This window comes from Rhinopithecus roxellana, chromosome 18 (genome assembly GCF_007565055.1).
Source record: "Rhinopithecus roxellana isolate Shanxi Qingling chromosome 18, ASM756505v1, whole genome shotgun sequence".
Taxonomy (NCBI): Eukaryota; Metazoa; Chordata; class Mammalia; order Primates; family Cercopithecidae; genus Rhinopithecus; species Rhinopithecus roxellana.
Window position 1 is genome coordinate 5,602,258 of NC_044566.1, and position 18,549 is coordinate 5,620,806.

The 18,549-nt window shown below is 49.1% G+C and overlaps 1 protein-coding gene across 10 annotated transcripts in view; it reads left to right on the forward strand.

Moving 5' to 3' along the window:
• ATP11A (ATPase phospholipid transporting 11A) overlaps window positions 1-18,549 on the forward strand; it is a 185,047-nt gene that overhangs the window by 153,832 nt on the left and 12,666 nt on the right. For 9 of the 10 annotated variants that reach the window (XM_010360082.2, XM_010360083.2, XM_010360084.2 and 6 more), the window contains exons 18-25: window positions 613-794; window positions 3,862-4,113; window positions 5,531-5,705; window positions 7,408-7,510; window positions 7,735-7,880; window positions 8,982-9,041; window positions 9,877-10,004; window positions 12,131-12,266. In XM_010360082.2, the coding sequence (XP_010358384.1) occupies window positions 613-794; window positions 3,862-4,113; window positions 5,531-5,705; window positions 7,408-7,510; window positions 7,735-7,880; window positions 8,982-9,041; window positions 9,877-10,004; window positions 12,131-12,266 (1,182 nt within the window). The remainder of the gene's footprint in view (window positions 1-612; window positions 795-3,861; window positions 4,114-5,530; window positions 5,706-7,407; window positions 7,511-7,734; window positions 7,881-8,981; window positions 9,042-9,876; window positions 10,005-12,130; window positions 12,267-18,549) is intronic. The other variant, XM_030921881.1, reaches the window with a different exon arrangement.

Below are 18,549 nucleotides of genomic sequence, written 5' to 3' on the forward strand. Positions count from 1 at the left end.
AGCCTCTGCCCCCCTTCCTTGTGTCTTGCTGGTGGCGGCTGCATTCTCTCTGTGTGGTGACATCCAGAATCGTGATCACAGTAAAGAATTTGTGATTCTTAATTTCTTATGTTCCTGGGCAACTGATGATTTTGATAAATAACCTGGCAGGCTTCCTTCATTGTGAAAGAACAACCACCTTACAAACTTCCCGCATAAAACATGGTTACTTTAGAAATATCACTTGATATTGCCCGTAAAATTACAAATGATTATCCTTAAAAAAAGGTTTAATTTAACTCTGCATTTGTCAAAGTAAAGGAATGAAGTTTATCTTTTGGTAGATGACCCTGATTTCTGTTACGGATTTCCAGGCTTTCTAGTCTGTGATCCATAATGATTCTTTATATTTAATGTGGACTTAAATAATTCACTTGTTGATGACTTACTCCTTTCGAAAGTTGGTTGAGTTATAATCTTTCTTTGTTTACTTAGTACTGTAAGTTCTGAAAGGGTTACAATTCGTGGGTTAGTTTTTCTAATGAGAGAAGGGATACTGGGAAGGCCATGGAGCGTAATATTTCAGCAAGTGACACCTTGAATTTGTGCTAAACGCTGCGTTGTATTCTGCAGGAGGGGCTCCGAACTTTGTGTGTTGCTTATAAGAGGCTGATCCAAGAAGAATATGAAGGCATTTGTAAACTGCTGCAGGCTGCCAAAGTGGCCCTTCAAGATCGAGAGAAAAAGTTAGCAGAAGCCTATGAGCAAATAGAGAAAGATCTTATTCTGCTTGGTGCCACGGCTGTTGAGGACCGGTAAAGTAAACACACGCACCCCGTCCTGAGAGACAAACTAGGATGCAGGCTGACGGCCCAGGGCGTGTGAGGGCGAGTGGAAGGGAGGGAGGCCAGCTGCACATCAAACGGGGCGTGTTTGCTGCTCAGGGAGAGGCTAGATGTCTTGCTACATGCTAGAGTCATGTCAGGAAGGTCATGCCTGTGGGATATTTTGTTATCCATGAATAAGATGCCTGAAAGCACACTTTCCCAGGAAGTAGTGAAAACAGCTTTTTCATATCATGAACAGGCAAGATAGAAGGACTCTTACAAATTCTTTTTTTTTTTTTTTAAGGGATGGCATCTTGCCGTGTTGCCCAGGCTGGAGTGCAGTGGCACCGTCACAGCTCACTGCAGCCTCAAACTCCCAGGTTCAAGCTGTCCTCCCTTCTCAGCCTCCTGAGTAGCTAGAACTTGAAGCACATACCACCATGCCTGGCTAATTTTTCATATTTTTTGTAGAGATAGGATTTCACTATGTTGCCCAGGCTGGTCTCAAGCTCCTGGCCTCAAGCAGTCCTTCCACCTCAGCCTCTGAAAGTGCTGGAATTGCAGGCGTGAGCAGTCATGCCCGGCTGTAATTACTCTTTAGAATGGAATCGACAACTAACTCTGTTCCTAAACTCGTTGCTAGTTCTTTCCAAATACTAGTATTACTTCTTAGGTCATTACATACTCAATGTGTTTATCATTATTTGAAAAAACTTAAAATAACGAAGTAGAAAATTTAATCATCATCATAACCAGCAAAATTACCAATTACAGATTTTCAGGTACCTCTAAGGCGAGAGTTGCCAGTGTGCCCCAGCTCCACAATGGAGACTGAAAGTTGTTTGAGGCCGAGGCCACTAAGAAACAGTCATCAGCTCCACATGGCACCTTCAGAGCTAAGTGAAAGGCATGGATTTCAGTGGTTTGTAGGAATGGAGGAGGAAAAAAAATGCTCCATTTGATGAGAATGAAGGAGAAACTTCAGGAAGTTTACTAGGAGTTTATCTCCTAGAAGTTAAAAGCATCAAGTTTGAAAATCTTTAAGATCCATTTTGGTCCAAAACTGAAATCCTCATCACTAACCCTGCATTTTCTGAGTGTGTTGAACAAATATTCCGCGAGTTCTCGATCTGAAGGGAGTATTAGGTGAAGTGGGAAGTTTTGTTTGGTGGTTTTGTGTTTTGTTTTGAAGTCACGCTCCCCCGTTCAGTCCAGAGTAAGCGCATGGAGCACCGTGTAAAGAACGCGCCTTGCACACAGGAAGGCTTCAGAGCGCAGGGCCACGACTGCCGAAAGGCTTTGTTACTGGTGCTGCTGGGAGGTGGGGCCTTGCTCTCATGGCCAGCCACTCACCTGCTGTCTGTCCAGGAAGAGAGGGGTGTCCGTAGGATGGTCTTGCCTGGGGAGTAGCTGGGTCCATCTTTAGAGGCCGTGGTGGAGGAGCGTGGGGATGCCTCCCGCAGAGCAGATGGGACAGAGTCCCCGGAGCCGGGGGCAGGTTGACTTGACTGGATTGGGAATGTAGAAAAGTGGAGAGTTAATGCCTGGTGGCAGGGGCGGGGGGTCTCAGTGGCTCTGAAGTGATGATGCTTATAAATTATTCCCTTAAAATCTCCAGTCAGCAAGTGCAAAACGTCTCTGAGCTTCAGCTTCCTTTTGAGTCGAGTTATAGGGCCAGGCCCAGTGGGGCACACTTGTAAACAGGGCCAGGCCCGGTGCAGCACGCTTGTAATCCCTGCACTTTGGGAGGCTGATGCTGGAGGATTGATTGAGGCCAGGAGTTTGAGCCCAGCCTGGGCAACATAGTGAGATCCCATCTCTTGAATTTTTTTTTTTAATTAATCAGGCATGGTAGCAGTCACCTGTTGTCCTAGCTACTTGGGAGGCTGAGGAGGGAGGATCACTTGAGCCCAGGAGTTGGAGGCTGCAGTGAGCTGAGATCATACTACTGTACCCTAGCCTGGGCAGCATAACAAGGCGTTCTCTTGCTCTCGTGCTCTCTCTCTCTCTCTTTCTCTCTCTCTCTCTCTCTATATATATATGCACACACACATATATACACACGCACATATATATACATATACATACACACACACATAAAATTAGAGGCGTTTTTTCCATCTATAGAGTACTATGATTGTCTGATCTTGAGACTTTTAGCTAGGAAGTTCTTCCCAGAAAACCAGATCATTCCAGTTAGAATTTAAATCCTTTCCTTTCATGCTTTCCGGAAGCATTACATGTTCCTGCACACGAAAGTAAAGTCTAAAACCTAGAAAAAATGCTGGCCCCGAAATGAGGCAAACATGGTTTTGACCCCAGATCACCCAAGGAGAGGGAAGTGGCCTGACCGGTGTCAGAAGAGCCGCTTATCCCTGGATACCTTCTGTAGCATCTGCAGGCTTTGGGTTTTCCGTATGTAAAATGGGTGTGATGCTAACGTCCTTACTCATGACATAGTGGTAAGCATGAAAGAATGCACACAGAAAGTGTCACATGGGCCTGGCACGTGGCAAGCCCATGATACCTGTTGGCCATAGAATCACTAGTATTATTCTCAGTATCTTATTTTATTTAGAGGTACATGGACCCCAAGTGGGTTCTAAGTGACAAACTTAGAACAGTTTATACAAAACAAAAGATAATGAATATTCCTGACCACCTTGAGTCCAGATCCCATCTTTCCATGGTTGAGACATTTTTGGTGGTGGTTATAATTTCCTGAAACCCTCCCCAGGTAGTGAGTCCCAGCTACACAGAAAACTGCCAGGCTTGTCAGACATCAGTGACACCAGACAGCGCTTTCCATCTCACATGTTTGATCCATGTTTATCTCTCTGCTGTTATGAAGTGTTTCGCTGTGAAACACTAATTCAGACCTTCAGAAGCCAGTTCAGGTACTTTATGGTAAGATCATGAACCACAGCATGGCACGTTTTGATTTTGAGGGGCTGCAATATTTTGTCAGCTTTGCAAGTTTCTGCAGTTCCTTATTTGGATTTCCTGGGTCAGCACTGACTTTTCTCTGTGTTGTGTTTGGTTTTGCCTCCCTCAGGCTGCAGGAGAAAGCTGCAGACACCATCGAGGCCCTGCAAAAGGCTGGGATCAAGGTCTGGGTTCTCACGGGAGACAAGATGGAGACGGCCGCAGCCACGTGCTATGCCTGCAAGCTCTTCCGCAGGAACACGCAGCTGCTGGAGCTGACCACCAAGAGGATCGAGGAGCAGAGCCTGCACGACGTCCTGTTCGAGCTGAGCAAGACGGTCCTGCGCCACAGCGGGAGCTTGACCAGAGACAACTTCTCAGGGTAGGCAGCGCGTCCCCGCCCCCACCCCCACTCCCTCAAAAGGGGCTTCAGACCCAATGGCCTTCACCTGCGAGTGGGGGAACCACATTGTCCTTACTGGGAATTCGGTTCTCCCCTGGGACATTAATGCCAGCTTCTTACGGGTCAGGTGAACACTGGGAACAAGACGGGCTGGTTTTTCCAGCAGTTGTGACGTGTCTTTTTCACATACGTGTGTATATGTTCGGTTTCAGACTGCCGGGTAACAGATACAAAAAGACATGATTGATAAAATATTTTGAGTAGGATAATTCTCATCTGCTTCTGAGACTTAGGGGCTGTGCTGCAGGCACCTTCAAACATCTGCTGGAGGAAGTGGAGACATTAATAATGCATGGTTGTTCGTCTGAGACAAAGCAGTGCATGCCCAAGAGTTGTTTTTTCCCCAAGAATATTCAGTAGTTTATTCAGACACATTTTATCGATGCTGTCCTTACTGGTGTTAGATGCATTATCTGAGATTAGATTTTATTTGAATCATTTGAGTTTCATTCATGTACATAAAGCAAAAGCAGCTGTCTAATTTACACAAATGTTAAGTTATTCATAAATAGCACAGATAATTCCCTCTACCTGATCTGCAATCTGCAAAACTCCTTTTAGGGATTAGAGGTGTTCCTTGTTTGTTTTCTTTGTTTGCTTTTTGTGTTTTGTTTTTGAGATGGAGCCTCACTCCGTCACCCAGGCTAGAGTGCAGTGGCGTGATCTTGGCTCACTGCAACCTGTGCCTCCCAGGTTCAAACAATTCTCCTGCCTCAGCCTCCCAAGTAGCTGGGATTAAAAGTGCTCACCACCACACCCGGCTAATTTTTGTGTTTTTAATAGAGATGGGGTTTCACCATGTTGGCCAGGCTGGTCTTGAACTCCTGACCTCAGTTGATCCGCCTGCCTCAGCCTCCCAAAGTGCTGGGATTATAGGCGTGAGCCATCGCATCCAGCCTCCTTGTCATTTTGAAACCCAGCAAAGAGGAGATTATGACCACGTTCTTTCCAACTTAGGTCATCCAGGCAGAAACCCAAGGACTTAGCTATACAAATAAAGACTGTGACCAAGCAGGTTGAGAATAAAGACTGACCAAGGTCTTAGACTGCAAGATGAACGCCTTCCTGTTGTTTCAAAAGTACAGGGACTTAACGAGTCCACAAAGAGAGCGTGCACTTGCTTTACCTAAAATAGGAAGGTTTCACTAAATACACTCTTACATGTCGACAAAGATGTTACATTCAATGCTATAAAGATTGTAGTGATAAAACAAGAAACACTCGTTTCTTAATCCCATGGATTTGTAGCATCTGTCGACATCCAAAGAAATACGGAGTCTTCTAAAATCTCTAGATCTAGTGATTGAGCGTCTTTCTGACTCATGTCCTCTGACAGACTCTCAGCAGATATGCAGGACTACGGCTTGATTATCGACGGAGCTGCGCTGTCTCTCATCATGAAGCCTCGCGAAGACGGGAGTTCCAGCAACTACAGGGAGCTCTTCCTGGAAATCTGCCGGAGCTGCAGCGCAGTGCTCTGCTGCCGCATGGCACCCTTGCAGAAGGCCCAGGTGCTGCCCGCCCGTCCTCGATAGCTGGTGGTCGGGGTGTCCGAAACACTGAACCTTCCATTAGGTCTCACCACCGCGGATTGTTAAAAAGCTTAGCAGGGTACCGCCTGTTGACAAGAGAAGTAACCATGGTAGAGATTTAAAATGCAGATCTTGTTTTGCTTGTTGGGCCAGGCTCAGTGATTAGTGGGTGTTGACCAGTCTGACGTGTGACCCTTCCAGATGCAGCGGCCAGGACAGCTGCCCTGGCTGACTTCTGTTAAAAAAAAAAAAGCTGCCTCAGTCACTCCTGAGAATCTACACTAAAGGTTTAGGGGAAGGGAGCTGACATTATTGAGCACCTAGTGTGTGCCTCCTACAGACACAAATGCTTTTAGCCTCAAACTAACCCTTTCAGGCGAATGAGGGCACCAGCTTTACAAATGGGAATAATTTGCCCAAAAGGCTGCAGTTGAGAAATGCCATGAGGATTCAACTTGTCTTGTCCATCAAACTCCGAATGTCTCACGCGCCCATGTTCTTGTGGGAAACACACACCGAAGTTTTTTCTGTAAACACTTTAAAAGCACTATGGAATATACGTGTAAACATGGATGTCTTTCTGATATCAGGAAGCCTAGAAAAGTTCCAGCTTCGTTATACCACATTTTAGACACGATACGTCAATTTCTCTTGACCTGTTCATGAGTAAATCCATAACTGGTCAGAGCAGCCCAGTGTTTAAAGTAAAAGACGTCTCACACAAACTCTGGAAACCAAGGAGGTGAAAAGTTGAGAGTTGGTGCCCGTGGGTGCATTAATCTGTCAATTTCGTCAAAAACACGGAGCTGGGGTCCTCAGGACGACAAGCTGAGCCTCAAGCATTCACAGACCTTCCATGTGGGGAAGACGGTTTGATGTTCTCCTCTCCCTCACACGTGTAACTGCACATAAACCTTACAGGATTACTTCCCGAACGGAGCAGCAACTCAGGGTTTACCATTTGCTCTTCATGTATTCCACAGTACTTTTTTAAGTTCTCAACTGGCTTTTGAAACGTTTCATTCAGTTCCCTATCTTGAAACAAGGCACCCCCACGTTTCCCCCATCTCTTCAGTCATATCTTGAACTGTTACATTTAGGCACATACATGGGGGGGAAAAAGAAATTGACTAAAAACTTGGAAATTATTTTTACACACAATTGTCCTATTTGATTTTGCATGTTACAAATTTGAAAATTAAAATAGCATTAGGAATAGTTTAGTTTTCGAAATAGATGCTTTATACCAAATAGCTTGAAGTACTTTGGAATAGTGATGTCTTCTAACAGAATCCAGGGTTCACATTTGCCCCTGTATATTTAAATGTATTTTCCCAGTATTTACACATTTTTCCATATATTTAAATAGATGAATATAACAATAACCACAAACTACTTCATATATCTCACGTCTGTACTGCCAAAGTTTGTCTACCAGCCTTTTCCAGCCCACATCATTTTAATCATATTTCATTTCTTTTACTTTATTTTGTTTTGTTTTCAGTATGAAAAAAAGTTTTATCCTATATGGAGAAAACAGAATGTCGTAAATTAGCTCAAGTAGATAATTTTTTAATTTGCCTAGGCTAACTTTACATCTTCATTATTTCTGCCTAGTGAATGAATAACCTGTTCAGAAGTGGAATAGTGAAGATAAACGCTGCCTTTCTTTCTTTTGCAGATTGTTAAATTAATCAAATTTTCAAAAGAGCACCCAATCACGTTAGCAGTTGGCGACGGCGCAAATGATGTCAGCATGATTCTGGAAGCGCACGTGGGCATAGGTGAGCTTCGTCCTTGCTGCTGGCACGTCCTGGTGGCCAGGTCACTCCTCCGCTAGACAGAGGCCCATGGCAGCATGCAGATGCATTCAGGACACCCCCATCATCACCCTCATGTGTGACCAGGAAGGCTCGTGATGATGGTTTCATCCATTCTTCTCCCCGTCCCTGCCCTGTGCATGGTGTGCGGAAAGCATTTCCTCAGCTCCATCACCTCCGTCTTCTAGGTGTCATCGGCAAGGAAGGCCGCCAGGCTGCCAGGAACAGCGACTATGCAATCCCAAAGTTTAAGCATTTGAAGAAGATGCTGCTTGTTCACGGGCATTTTTATTACATTAGGATATCTGAGCTCGTGCAGTACTTCTTTTATAAGGTAGGTGGATCACCGCTCCCCCTCACAATTTCAGCAGCAGATCACGCACAGGCTGGCACGACCCTTGTCAGAACCACTTGATGCCACAAGAGGTCATTGATCTCGAGGTAGCAGCAACTGTCGGAAAGGAAGGGGTGAATCTGATTGCAGTCATCTCCCGCTTAGCCGTGGCTTTGCTTTTTACAGTTTCCATTACCTACAGTCAACCCAGGCCCACAAATATCAAATGGAAAATTGCAGAAATAAACAGGGTCTAAGTTGTAAATTGCATGCCATTCCGAGCAGCGTGATGAAGCCTCATGCCATCCTGCTCTGTCCTTCCTGGGATGTGGCTTGTCCCCCCGTCTGGTGTGCCGATGCTGTGTGTACACTACCTGCCCCTCAGCCACTCTGTAGCTGTCTTGGTGACCAGGTTGACAGATCACAAGAAGAAGAATGGTGAATACGACCCGATAATAAATTTTAAGAGGAGGAGGGAGAGACCAAATTCATGTACCTTTGATGATGGTATATTATTTTAGTTATGTTGTTACTCTCTACTGCGCCTACTTTATAAATAAAACTTTGTCATGGGTGTGTATGTGTAGGAACACACATACCCATCTACAGTGTAGACAGGGTTCAGGACCGTCCGCAGAGTCTTCATCCCCCCCCCGGGTCTGGGAATGTACCCCCGAGGATGAGGAGAGCCTGCTGTGCCACGGGAGACCCCCAGTCCTTTTCTCCCCTCCACAGAATTGAGTGTGGAACCAATGAGAACCTTTCAGGTGGAAATGTTTGAGGAATGGTATTTTAGAATTCCTTATTCACTGTGCAGTTCGATTCTTTCCTGTTTATGCTGATACCTGCATTGCCTTCTTGTGTCTCTTGGAGCTGACAAATTTCCCCTATACATTGTCCTCAGAGTGGCCAGAACGTGGTCACATGTGCATTTCAGTTGCCCCTGAAATAAGAGAAGACTTTCTAGAACCCATTAGTGCTGTTCTCCCGCACTCTGGGCACACGTGGATCCCTCCTCCCCTGTGGGACAGGCCACGCTGGAAGTGGCAGCTGCCTCCCTCTGCCCCATCACTGAACTAATAGCTCTGCCTTGCCTTTCAGAATGTCTGCTTCATCTTCCCTCAGTTTTTATACCAGTTCTTCTGTGGGTTTTCACAACAGGTCAGTCCTAGGGTCTTCAGGGACAGGCTGTCTGAGCCTTCTTTTCCTTCCCCCAGTGGGTGGCTGCCATGGGGAGAGGAGACTTGGGAATCAGCAGCACTCCCCGGCATTGCAAGGAAGCCAGGGTGCCCAGCAGCAGACGGGGGTGAAAGGTCCAGCGTGGGGTGGGGGCCGCAGTGCTGAGGAGTTGCCATCCTGGAGGCCCCTTATTCTGTGTCTTCTGAAACTGCTCTGGCCCTGAGATGAGGGCTAATGGTTATGTGGTCTCCCCAGGGCCCAGCAGTACCAAGCTGGGCATTCTGACACCACTGCAAGAATTAACTCCAACTCGAGGTCCTTGTGGACATGGGCCACCCCAGTGCCTGGCACGTTAACGTGTGCAGTGTGCCCATAGGGGAAGAAGACAGTTCCCATCCAGGAGGGGTAAAGGACTCCCCGGGCACCTGCCCTAGATGGACGCCTCCTTCTGTCACTCGTGTGCTGAGTGGTTGGCGGGCCAACTGCCTTCATGGGAAGTGACTGGGACCAGAGTCACTGAAGCTTGAAGACGGCAATCAGAATTGCAAATGTTTTCTATGACTTTTTTCCTTTTTTTTTTTTTTTCTTGAAGTTTGTGCTGATAGAATGGGGTGAGTCAGTGTTAGGCTTTTTGCCAGCTGTGACTTTCATCCTGAAATCACAGTTGATCTCACAGACCCTAGTTTATATCGTTAAGCTTTGAAAAGTGCTCTGGTCTTTCTAGGCATTTCAGAAAGAAAATATATTTAATCAAAAGATCCAAAAAGTTTGTAACAATGCACTGAGGCGCCGCTTCCTTGTGACTTTCCTCTTACAGACTTTGTACGACACCGCGTATCTGACCCTCTACAACATCAGCTTCACCTCCCTCCCCATCCTCCTGTACAGCCTCATGGAGCAGCATATTGGCATCGACGTGCTCAAGAGAGACCCGACCCTGTACAGGTACCATCCTCCACACAGCCTCTCCTGAGAGCACAGAGAATAACTAGGCAGCGCTCTGGCAGTTCTTCCAGTAGCCACCTGGCAGACCCCAGTTAAGGGCCAGAAACATTCAGCATCTACTGATAACTCTTGCTGGGTCAGGAGCTTCTTTAAACTGGAAGCAACATAGTTCAAATGGAGACTCTTTAAGCCTTGCTGAATGGTTTACGCTGCATTTGGAACGTTGTGGAGCCAGTTTGCACTTTCCTGTGCTTTCTGACAGTTCTAAGGGAGCCGGAGTATCAGCGTCTTCTTCATTGTGACTCCGGGGAGTCTGTCGCCTAAGTTACCTTTAAAACCATGTGTGTTCCATTCAGTGAGAAAAAAGAAAAATTAACAGCTCTGTTTTCAGGGTGTCTTTTCTCCCAAAAAGTTATTTTTTTTTAATAATATGGAAGAGATATTTTTCTGCTATTTCAGAAATGCCCCCCAAGGTCTCTGGCAGATTCAGTATGTTACTGTTTTCCATGGTCTTTTAAATCGTATTAGTCCATTTTCATCCTGCTGTGAAGACATACCTGAGACTGGATAATTTATGAAGGAAGGAGGTTGAGTGGACTCACAGTTCCACATGGCTGGGGAGAGGCCTCACAGTCATGGCGGAAGGTGAATGAGGAGCAAAGTCACGTCTTACATGGTGGCAGACAAGAGGGCGTGTGCAGGGGAACTTTCCTTTATAAAACCATCAGATCTCATGAGACTTAGACACTATCATGAGAACAACATGGGAAAAAACCGCCCCCATGACTCAATCACCTCCCACCAAGTCCCTCCCACAACAGGTGGGGGTCATGGGAGCTACAATTCAAGATGAGATTTGGGTGGGGACACAGCCAAACACTATCATAAATTAAAATTTTATTTTTCAGATAATTTTACATCCATATACAGTTGTAAGAAATAATAGATTCCGGCCGGGCGCAGTGGCTCACGCCTGTAATCCCAGCACTTTGGGAGGCCGAGACGGGTGGATCACGAGGTCAGGAGATCGAGACCATCCTGGCTAACACGGTGAAACCCCGTCTCTACTGAAAATACAAAAAATTACCCGGGCGTGGTGGCGGGCGCCTGTAGTCCCAGCTACTCGGGAGGCTGAGGCAGGAGAATGCCGTGAACCCGGGAGGTGGAGCTTGCAATGAGCCGAGATCTGGCCACTGCACTCCAGCCTGGGTGACAGAGCAAGACTCCGTCTCAAAAAACAAAAGAAATAATAGATTCTGTGGACCCTGATCCCATGTCCCTCAGTGGTGACATGCAAGAAACTGCAGTCCAGCATCACGTCCAATGTGTTGATGTTGATGCCGTTCTCCCATTCCCTTATTCAGATCACCCAGCTTTCCCTGTGCTCATGTACGTGTGTGTACATGACACCTGTCTATGTGTGTTCAGTTCTGTGCAATCTTCTCACATGCGTGGTTCCTGCATCCACCACCACAGCCAAGACCACTCACTTCCCTGCCCAGGATGCTGCAGGAATCCGTGCATCAACCTCGCTGCCCTCATCGGAATATTTAGCCATTCTGTGGGATCTTGATGACTTGGACTCAAAAATGATCACCATAGGTGATTAAGGACGATGATAAAAAAATTTGTTGTACGTCTTTAATAATTGGGAATAAATCTGAGAAAACGGGAGAGGCTATACTGTTCTAGACATGTATCCAGAAGGAATCCTGTAAATTCTGTCTTACTGAACAGGCGTAAGGTGTCACGTCAGGCGTAAGGTGTCACGTCAGGCGTAAGGTGTCACAGGCTCGGTGAATGTCAGGTGTGTGCCTTGTGTTCCATGTTCGTTACTTTCAGAAGCAGCAGTGCATGGCTTGCATCTCTCTGCCTATGACGATATTGCAGTGAATATGAGAGAGAAAGAATCCAAGCAAAAGTTAGCCAAGGACATGAATGGGTACTAAAATGCTGGTTGTGACGGACATGCCACATTTGTGGCCAGAGCACAAACCTCGTGTTTACTGGCCACACACATCTTATCCCATGAAGACAACGTCCAGGGACGGCCACCCTGGAGCCCGGGGGAGGCGCTGAGCCCCGATTCTCGAGGACACACACTGTGCACTTTTCTCCTCACACAGGGATGTCGCCAAGAACGCCCTGCTGCGCTGGCGTGTGTTCATCTACTGGACGCTCCTGGGACTGTTTGACGCGCTGGTGTTCTTCTTTGGTGCTTATTTCATGTTTGAAAATACAACTGTGACGAGCAACGGGCAGGTCAGTACGGAGCTTGAGCGCGCCGACTCAGCTGCTGGGGAATAAACCCTCCCAAGCCCATATGATGATTTTGTCAAAGCAGTAATTCAGTGCAGCCCGTGCAGCCTCCCAATGGGGTCGATCACCACATGCACGTCGCTCCGGGTCGCATTACCTGAGTGCTCAGTGTCACTGGAAGGAAATGTCCTACTAAGGTTTTTTGTTTTTTGTTTTGTTGTTGTTGAGACAGAGTCTCGCTCTGTGGCCCAGGCTGGAGTGCAGCGGTGCGATCTCGGCTCACTGCAAGCTCTGCGTCCTGGGTTCATGCCGTTCTCCTGCCTCAGCCTCCCGAGTAGCTGGGACTACAGGCGCCCGCCACCATGCTGGGCTAATTTTTTTGTATTTTTAGTAGAGACAGGGTTTCACCGTGTTAGCCAGGATGGTCTCGATCTCCTGACCTTGTGATCCACCTGCCTCGGCCTCCCAAAGTGCTGGGATTACAGGCGTGAGCCACCCTGCCTGGCTGGCCTGCTGAGGTTTTCAGACTATCTCTGTAGCTTACATTTCACCATCAGCTCGTTACCTAGTGGTAGAATTATACAATTTAGACATTGCGTTGTTTTTGGTTTTTTTTTTTTTTTGAGATGGAGTCTCGCTCTGTCCCCTAGGCTGGAGCGCAGTGGCACGATCTTGGCTCACTGCAAGCTCTGCCTCCCGGGTTCACGCCATTCTCCTGCCTCAGCCTCCCAAGTAGCTGGGACTACAGGCACCCGCCACCACACCTGGCTAATTTTTTTGTATTTTTAGTAGAGACGGGGTTTCACCATGTTAGCCAGGATGGTCTCGATCTCCTGACCTCATGATCCACCCGTCTTGGCCTCTCAAAGTGCTGGGATTACAGGCGTGAGCCACTGCGCCCGGTCTAGACATTGCATTTTTAATGTGAGAATGAATTCCACGTTGAGCCCGTGTTAGATTTCCCCAAGCACCGTACTTAAGTCTGCTTCTTTTGCAATGAACAGATTTGTAGTTTTCTAGTGGACATTCACTCTCTGGTTGTTTGCCTAATCCCTGGGGGTTTGTTTTATTTGTATCTTGCTTTTTTCTTTTTGCCACTGGCTTCCCTTCCCACCCTCAGATAATGACTACCAACACACATGTGGTAAGACAATCGTGGGTTTGTCGTTTCTCTGTGTTTTTGGAGTGCATTACAAATGAAATATTTCTCGAAAATATTTTCAAACGTGACTTCCTGTGTGCTTTGTCGGTGGAAACGCTGTTAGCCGCTGCTGCCCCACGCACCCCAGAGCTAGCTCTGTGTTAGAAGGGGCGTGTGCCCCATGCACCCCGGGGCTAGCTCTGTGTTAGAAGGGGCGTGTGCCCCACGCACCCCGGGGCTAGCTCTGTTAGAAGGGGCGTGTGCCCCACGCACCCCGGGGCTAGCTCTGTGTTAGAAGGGGCGTGTGCCCCACGCACCCCGGGGCTAGCTCTGTGTTAGAAGGGGCGTGTGCCCCACGCACCCCGGGGCTAGCTCTGTGTTAGAAGGGGCGTGTGCCCCACGCACCCCGGGGCTAGCTCTGTGTTAGAAGGGGCGTGTGCCCCACGCGCCCCGGGGCTAGCTCTGTGTTAGAAGGGGCGTGTGCCTCCTGACACACATCCTTGCTGTGTTCCCTCGGTTTCCATGTCAGGGTGGCCCATTGAGTCAGGGATGTTTTCTGAATTGACTGGATTGATGGGAGCTTCCCTCGACTTTAAATTAAAGGCAACACAGGCGTGTGTGGGAGGCCCGGTGGGGCCCTGTGCTACCTGAGAGAGCCGCACCAGCCGCTGAGTAGATGTCAGAGACCATCCCTGCTTAAAGGCCACAGGTATTCAGCCGTACAAGCAAACGCCAGCGCTGACCTCGGAGAAAGTCCCTCTTCAGCAGCCCCTTCTGGGTGACTTCTAAACAGAAATCGGCTTCGTTCCCGGTTTAGCCTGCCCTCTCCCTGTGTGTGTGTCCCTCAGACTGCTGGGTTCAAACACAAAAGTCCCGCTGCGTGTCCTGTGCACTGTTTACCTGCTTTAGTCGCTTTCATTTCTCATAACTAAACACTGCTGTTATCCTTCGTCATCACTTAAATCCGTTTTTACCAGGTCGATCTTGAGAATCCGTTCCAATGTTATTTCACTGTTTTGAAAGCTTTAGGTTTTCTAGAATGTATTCTTTGTCTTAGTTTATTTTAATTGAATAATTCCCGAATGCCACCGGGCCCTGAATGTCATGTTGATTGTTTTGTGTCTTTTATGAGATTTTCCTCCGGGTCGGGCTTACGTAAGCATCTTGTGTAGCCGTTAAAAAGAACTAAGACATAGTGTCCTGAGCTCTGAGACTCCAGGCGCCTGGCAGCCTGCTGTGGCGATAGCAAGTCCCGTTTTTCCCGCACTTGATTTTCCAGTTTTCTCTCACAAACGTCGTCCTGGTTTACTACCACCACCCTTTTCAGCTGGACGTTCAGATCACGTGAAAGCTGAGGAAAGAGAAGTTTGGACAGACCAGACACCCTGTGCAGGGTCAGCTCCCGAGGGACAGGGCCTGGGTCACACACAGACGTCCAGCATCAGACTTCATGGTGTTGCCTGGTGCGGCCTCTGGGTTGTTCTAATTCCGAATTTCAGCGTGAATGTGAAGGTGCCTCCCAAGAGCCCCCGGAGATGGACTTCAGGGGCGAGGACACGGGTGCCACTGTCCTAGGAGGGCTGCTGGCTGTGCTCCTAAATGAGGTGCTGGCAGTGCAGTGCCAGGGGCTTCCTGGCAGGGACTCTGCCGCGTCTCCACCTTGTTGGACCCCTGGAACCCTGACGTGTCCCTGGTCAGCTGTACCTGGTGGTCAGTGGGCACTGTGGCTCTGCTGCCCTTCCTGGAATCTGAGGGTTTCTACTAGCTCCTGTTTCCTGGTCTCTTCTGGCTGTACCCTCCAGCCCCCGGCTGCATCCTGGAAGGTACCCTGCGCCCCCACGGAACCCGCACTTAACCCCAGCGTGATGCCAGCCCTCAGGAAACTTGGGGGCAGTCCTAGCGGCTGACAGCCCTCTTGGACCTTGCATAGCAATTTGGGGTTGGGGTGCTCACCCCTGAGAATTTTCCCTTCCAACCAGGATACTCCCAACAGGGTCACAGTCCAGAGGCCTCTGGGATTGATGGTTCACGGGTGAGAGCTACTTTGTTTTAAAGACCTAAATTATTCTATAGGAATGTCTGTAGATCCTGTGTGGCTTGGGAGGAGCAATAGAATCACGGACGTCTTTTTCAAAAGTTCACCAGTGGAGCATTTTCTGCACTGACATCGTAAGCCACAGTAACTTCTCATTTTGATGCCACAAATGAGATGCGAAGACAACAGTTACTTGTTGAGCAGCAGGATATTCCTAGGTGAACGGTTAAAAGCTGGGAATGTGCTTTGATAGACGTAGGATGCAGTGAGAACAGCTGAAACATGAGTGGTCCGTGTATGGGCAAGGGTGGGAGGCAGAGGGAGCTACACAGGGAGGGGAGGCAGTGGGTGCCGCTCGTGACTGTGACCTTGAGAAGGCGCAAGTTATGCTGGCCGTGGGGTGTCTTTACACATCAGAGTTAAATGGGTCTAGTCCGAGGGCTTTTTTGAGCAGAAAGCTTCTGTAGGAATACTCATTCTCAAAGGAGGGAGGAAGTGGGGGCATGGGGCTTAGCCTGCAGTCGTGGCGGGTGGCCAGTCCCAGAGGCAGATCTGCTGGAGTGAGGCTTTCGCGCTGGTCAGGTTCTCGGCTGAGATGTGCCTGTCGCATGAGGACAGGGTTCTGCAGAAATCAGAAACAGGAACTTCATTGGGGATGGCGTTGATGTCACTTGGGAAAAAAAGGATCCCTGTGAACGGCCCTTTGAGAAAGGAGATTGGTGTCCCAGGGATGCCTGCCACCCCCAGAATCCAATGGAAATAACGACCAGCAATTGTAATAATAAACCATCCGCACATGTCAGTCCATTTTCACATGGCTCTAAGGAGCTACCTGAGACAGGGTGATTTAGGAAGAAAAACAGTTTAATCGACCCACAGTTCTGCAGGCTGCATAGGAAGCAAGGCTGGGAGGCCTCAGGAAACTTACAGTCACGGTGAAGGCAAAGGGGAAGCAAGGTCCTTCTTCACAAGGCTGCAGGAGATGAGAGCAAAGGGAAAAGGGCTACACACTTGGAAACAACCAGATCTCATGAGAACTCACCCACCGTCACGAGATCAGCAATGGGGACGTCCATGATTCAGTCCCCTCCCACCAGGCTCTCCCACCAACACATGGGGATTATAATTCGAGATGAGATTTGGGTGAGAACACAAAGCCGAACCACATCACGGCAGTTCACCTGGGGCAACCAGGGTATAAGAGGGCTTTCCAGAGATGCGTTTCAGGATAGCTCCGTAGTGGACTAGCTTCCAAAGGACGTGGACACAGGTCAGTAATGGGTCAGTGTTTCTCAGGGGCCCTGACCAAGATGCCCAATTCTAGATTCATGATAGCTGTGCTTTGTTCCTCACCTATAAAGCTTACAGCCGCGGCCCATGTGCTCTGCAGGACCAGCATCGGGAGGCCTGACTCCTCATCCCAGCTCTGCCATGACCCCTTAAACCCAAGGAGCCCCAGCAGGGAGCTTAGGCAGCTTCCCGGCTCACAGCAGGGAGAGGGGACAGTGAGGAGGCCATGTGAGTTGGCTGCAGTTGTCACCTGCCACTCTGTTGGTGACACACACTGCTTCACAGGGCACCCTTGAGTCCATGTCTTGCTGCCCTGTAACTTTTTCAGAGTTCTGTGTTGGGATAGCCAAGGCGAGGGCTAGTGGGAGGAAGAGGAGAGCTGGGCAGCATGAGGGGCTTTTCCTCCAGGCCCAGCCGATGTGGCTGGCTGGGTGCAAAGCCGCCCTCGCCTGCTGTGGAGGCACCATTTGGCTGAACGCATTAGCTTCCAGTTACAGCACAGCAGCCTCCTGCCCCCCAGCACCGTGCTGGCCACATGCGCTTGTAGGCTGCTGCCAAGCCACAGCTAGAGGCATGATAATTTCCTGCCCCAGAAGTTAAGCCATGAAGAGAGGGCACTTTTTGGTGAGTGCATAACAGGCCTCTCACCTGGGCTCTGCTGACATTGGGGCCAGATGTACTTCCTCGCGGGCCACTGTCCTGTGCACTCGGCAGCCCCTCCACCACCATCCAAAGCTAGCAGACCCCACGCCCCAGAAGTGTCTCCACCACGGCCAGGTGTCCCTCGCAGGCAAGGCTGCACTGGCCAAGAACCACAAGTGTGTGTAGATCTGAGTGACATGTGGGGCCGGCATTTCCAAGCCAGAAGGAAGAGCCTACTGTTGATCACCATGAGGAAGTGAGGAAAAAACGACGTGTTGATGGGCCCCTAAGAAGCCGTTGTTCACTGCAAAAGGTCCTAACACTCTTTTCTAGAATCTACGAGTAAGATGTTATCCCACTGACCATGTCGGAGGACTGTAGCCCACACCCTCACCCCAGCTGAATCGGGGTAGGGTGATAGGTGTATTGTTTTGGTTGAAAACGAATTCTGAAGAACAGCCATTTGTATTCCAGCTTTTTAATTCTTTATAAAATAAAATTACCTGAGAGATGCAGTTCACAGAATCCGACAAACTAGAAATTGGGCCACAGCGCAGGAGCGTCCTGAGGGAAAGCAGTTCTCCCAGAAACAAGTTTCCCATTGGGGGTTTTCCCCAAGGCACGGGGTCCGGGCAGCAGGCCCTTTTTTTGGCCTGTGCCTCACGTGTAGTGGAGACACGTGTGATCCTGACGGGCTGGGTATGTGGTCCTCACGGGTCGGGTGTGCGGTCCTCACGGGTTGGGCGTGCGGTCCTGACGGGCGTGTGATCCTCACGGGCCGGGCGTGCTGTCCTGACGGTCAGGCGTGCGGTCCTCCCAGGTCGGGCGTGCTGTCCTCACAGGTCAGGTGTACGGTCCTCACAGGTCGGGTGTGCTGTCCTCACAGGTCGGTCGTGCGGTCCTCCTGGGTCAGGTGTGTGGTCCTCCCAGGTCCACCTGTGTCTGTGCTGCTGGCGGCTCGTGGGTCCTGCTGACCTTCCCTCCTCCACGGCCACCTGGGCATGGCTGCTGGTGGATCTGTGGTTCTGGCCGCACGTGGGGCAGCCTCTGTCCAGCCCTGTCCTGTCTGCCTGCTTGTCTTCCCTGTCCTGAGGCAGTTTCCCCCGAGGGAAGCCCCGCGCTTCCACCTCTGCCTGGTGCCTCGGGTGTTTCCCCTGATCATTGACTCGCAGAACATT